Below are 4,381 nucleotides of genomic sequence, written 5' to 3' on the forward strand. Positions count from 1 at the left end.
GCCTTCCACCCCAGCTTCAACAGAGTAAACCTGTGTCTTGTCTGTTTTATAAATGGCACTTGTACCAGAGATTTCATTTGAGAAGGGGTCCAGGGGCTTTAAAGAAGTGAAAATCAATACTAGAGGCAAGTGGGAAATTGGGACTCTTAAATGGTTATCCATTGCAATTGTCAAGTTAAAGGAAAGTGAGGTAATACCTTCTAATGCTGAAGTTAGTGGTCCCAGTGACTGTCAGTGGCTTCTCAAACAGCTGAGAGCCATCATTCACAACCAACTAGCATTACTTCACTTTTCAGTACTATTGCTTTTCTCATCTGCTTTTCTTTCTCTTTTTAAATTGTTCATACCTTTTGAACTACTCAGAAGATAATTTTCAAGAGAAATAGGGAGGTGAGCTGAATAGCTTTAAGAAATCCATATAAATAAAAATACTAACAGAGAAGTCTCCCAGTCCTGTCTAAATGCATATTTTTATGCTGTATGAAGAGCTATAGCTTGCTCTTCAAGGGAAGAATTTTCAAGTCTGACAGATGTTTGGAAGCAAGAACAGCTGTGATAAAGAAAGAAATGAGGAGATTCATGCTAAATACACGTTTCAAGTCAACTGGGCTCCAAAGACAAAGTTTGGCAGAGAGTACAAAGTGCTTGTGGTAACAGTGCAATGACTTGTGTGAGTAGAATGCACATGAGGCATAGAAAATGAAGAAGCTGTTTTTGGAAACACCAGAGAAATATAAAGAGAAAATCTAATTTTTATAAACTTTAAAAGAGCTTCTGCAGCCTCACAGATATAGAGAACAAACTTGTGGTTGCCAAGGGCGGGGGGATGGGGGAGGGATGGAGTGGGAGTTTGGGATTAGCAGATGCAAATTATTATATATAGGATGGATAAACAACAAAGTCCTACTGTGTAGCACAGGGAACTATATTCAGTATCCTGTAATAAGCCATAATGGAGAAGAATATGAAAAAGAATGTATATACATATGTATAACCGAATCACTTTGCTGTACAGCAGAAATTAACACAACATTGTTAGTCAACTATACTTCAATGAAATAAATTTTTAAAAAGTTTCTGAAAGTGTGGTCCATGGGCCACTCTTATTGGAATCATCTGGGGTTTTGGTTTCAAATACAGTTTCCTGCACCCCAGCCCAGCTACACTGAATCAGGATGCTTAGGAGACTTTTTCTTTCACTCTCCAGGTGATTCTCAGGCATGCTGGAACGTGATAACCACATGCTTATTTTGAAAGTTTTCTATATAACAAGCGGCCAAGAGTTAGCTAAGCAAATCTCAGGGGAACACAACTGGTACCTCTGAAGTCTTCACTTGCACTGATGCGCTATCTAAAAGTTCTGGGCAGTGATTCCCTAAAAAGGATTTCTTTACAGTAATGGATTACCCAGCTCTGTGTTTTTCTCATGTTTGCTCCTTATGTTCAAGACCACATTTTCCCAACTTGGAGTTGAGCAATTCTAAAGTAAATTTAATCAATGTAGAGAACTTATCGGCCAATTTATATCAATAAACGTTTTCACCAGTACTTTCCTCCATGAACTATCTAGATTTTTTTTTTAAGTCAATGCTTCATTCTCCCCATGTTGGCACACATGGAAGGACCAAATAGCAAAATCTAAGGCAAAAATATTTATTTTATTTTGCACCTTCCTAAATAAATGAAGCTACTCTAGCCTTGTGGAACTTGGATACAATGACATAAGTATCCATATAACTATATCTTTATATATTCCACAGAGGGAAAAATCGCAATAATACTCTCTTTATGAAACTTTCTCCATCTACTCCAACCTCTGCCTCTTTCTGCCTTTTAGAATTCAGTAACTAACATCTAGTTGAAAATTATTTTCTATTATATTAGTTCAAATGAGATTATACCTCTCCAGGAAAGGCCTAAAACAAGCATTCAAAAAATACCTGGTGATTGATTGATTTGAAAAGTGAGGTTATCAGTCCTACATTTAAGTTTTCACTTAAAATTTAAACACACACATACATACACATATTATTATCATGTATATATAAGTATATATACTTAATTATATAAAATTAAATTTTATAGTATTAAATTAATATATCAATTAATTTCATTACATTGAATTTGAGTATATATAAATTCAGTTTAATAATATCTATCTATACACACACACCACCACACAAAACACCATACTGTCTCATATAATTTGTCCCTTTACCAGCCTTCCTTCAATCCTACTCAGATTGATTCTTTTTTCTGCGTTGACTTGCATAAAAGAGGTTCGTATGTTAGCTTTTCCTTGATACTGACCCTCATTTTATAGTTTTTGATGGAAAAGGGGAAGAGAAGCAATAGAGTTATTATATTGCCATTTTGGGGATAATTAACAAAAATGTTTCCACTGAATAGATTCTCATGAGGAATGCCACACTCAAGTGCTTTGTGCTCTGGTAACACTTTATACATTTATCATAGCATACATGACCTCCTAGCTATCTGTACTCATGCCTGTGTTGGAGATCTCCATTTAATCTCCAAAGTCCTCGACAGTGCCACGTCCTGCCCGTCCTCTAACAGTTAAATGTTAACTTGGAAAACAGTTTACAAAACCAGCACTTTTTTATAAATAAAGCCACCAGTATTTTGTGTCTGTACAAGATGTTTCCAATTTTTCTTACTTCCCTTCTGAGGTCACAAAACAGAATCCAGTTTTGACATGCTTTTTATAGAAAATTCTAGAAAAGAGACAAGGCAAGATGAAATTAACAAAAAATAAAATGGACACTTGAAGTTGGCATGCCTGCTATTGGTTTCCTTCCTTCTCACCTGACATTCCCATTATGTCTAAATCATGCTGGAATACAAACCATTGAGATCAATTACTTTCTTTCAGCAGATCTTACAGAGACAAATGATAGGCCTGTGGCATCCTTCAGCTTTAGCTGGAAATCTCTTGAGCAGCAGAAGGAAATAGTGGCCACCACACAGAATGATAGGCCCTAGGGAATACAGTCTACACCTGGGGGTCTATTTTCTTTTTTTTTTGCGGTACGCGGGCCTCTCACTGCCGTGGCCTCTCCCGTTGCGGAGCACAGGCTCCGGACGCGCAGGCTCAGAGGCCATGGCTCACGGGCCCAGCCGCTCCGCGGCATGTGGGATCTTCCCAGACTGGGGCACGAACCCGTGTCCCCTGCATCGGCAGGCAGACTCCCAACCACTGCGCCAACCAGGGAAGCCCAACACCTGGGCTTCTAAAATGACTAGTTTTCTGGTGACTTTCTCCTGTCCTTGGTCATTTTGATGTGTATTTGGAGAGAAACAAACTTGTCACATCTCTGGTAGGATACAGTTATATAATCTGAAGCCATGCAGCAAAATTTTCCTTCTTCATTTCTACTTTGTGTTCCATTTATGCCTTTATTTCAGCTAATCCAAAAATGTAGGAACCCTATTAAGCTCCCTTTAAACAGGCAAATCAGACTTTTATTTCAAATGCAATATTTACCTCCCGTATTCAAGAGCAAGCCTTTGCTCATTTATTCTTCACAATACCTGATGCAAATTCCACTGGCACATAAGGATGTGAAGTCTATTGGTGTTTGCCCCATTAATAACTTTCCAAGAGTTATGACTACTTAAAACTTTAAGGCTTTCTGTTACTGCAAGTTCTGCTTCTTGCCTAGGGTATCTAAAAATTGTCAATCCGGATGATTATTTTTGGGACAAACTTGTCAAAATAAACATAAGCATTGATAATACAATTTGGATGAATGGGGGTAATCATCTCAGGACTCACATTCATTCAGATGCCTTTTTCATGCTGATGTTTTTCATCTGTGAGTCACTGCTCACTAATTGATAAATGAGGGGCTAGACCACATCTCTCTGCAATCTGAGACCTGGGTTGACAATTATCAAGCAAAGTAATCTCCAACTTCAACTTCAAAAACCTACAGCCAGAAAGGTGCTCCTGACTATGGGTAATGCTGGTCATCTTGGTTAGTCAACACAGAAAAAGGGGAATCTTAGTATTTAAAAACTGGGGTAGGGCTTCCCTGGTGGCGCAGTGGTTGAGAGTCCGCCTGCCGATGCAGGGGACGCAGGTTCGTGCCCCGGTCCGGGAAGATCCCACATGCCGCGGAGCGCCCGTGAGCCATGGCTGCTGAGCCTGCGTGTCCGGAGCCTGTGCTCCGCAATGGGAGAGGCCACAACAGTGAGAGGCCCGCATAAGGCAAAAAAAAAGAAAAACTGAGGTAACTGAATCTAACGCTACTTAGATAGCATCAATCTATTTATGTCTGCAGTGTTGAGTCATTTGTGATTCAGAAATAATTTTTGATAATATTGCTAAAGCAATGAAATTAGGTAGGGAAAATGACTT

The 4,381-nt window shown here is 38.9% G+C and overlaps 1 protein-coding gene across 1 annotated transcript in view; it reads right to left on the reverse strand.

Moving 5' to 3' along the window:
- Positions 1-285: 285 nt before the first annotated feature.
- LOC103077903 (transient receptor potential cation channel subfamily M member 3-like) overlaps positions 286-4,381 on the reverse strand; it is a 104,464-nt gene continuing 100,368 nt past the window's right edge. The window contains exon 10 of the mRNA XM_007452998.1: positions 286-355. Within this exon, the coding sequence (XP_007453060.1) occupies positions 286-355 (70 nt within the window). The remainder of the gene's footprint in view (positions 356-4,381) is intronic.

Source organism: Lipotes vexillifer, unplaced genomic scaffold (genome assembly GCF_000442215.2).
Source record: "Lipotes vexillifer unplaced genomic scaffold, Lipotes_vexillifer_v1.1 scaffold1889, whole genome shotgun sequence".
Taxonomy (NCBI): domain Eukaryota; kingdom Metazoa; phylum Chordata; class Mammalia; order Artiodactyla; family Lipotidae; genus Lipotes; species Lipotes vexillifer.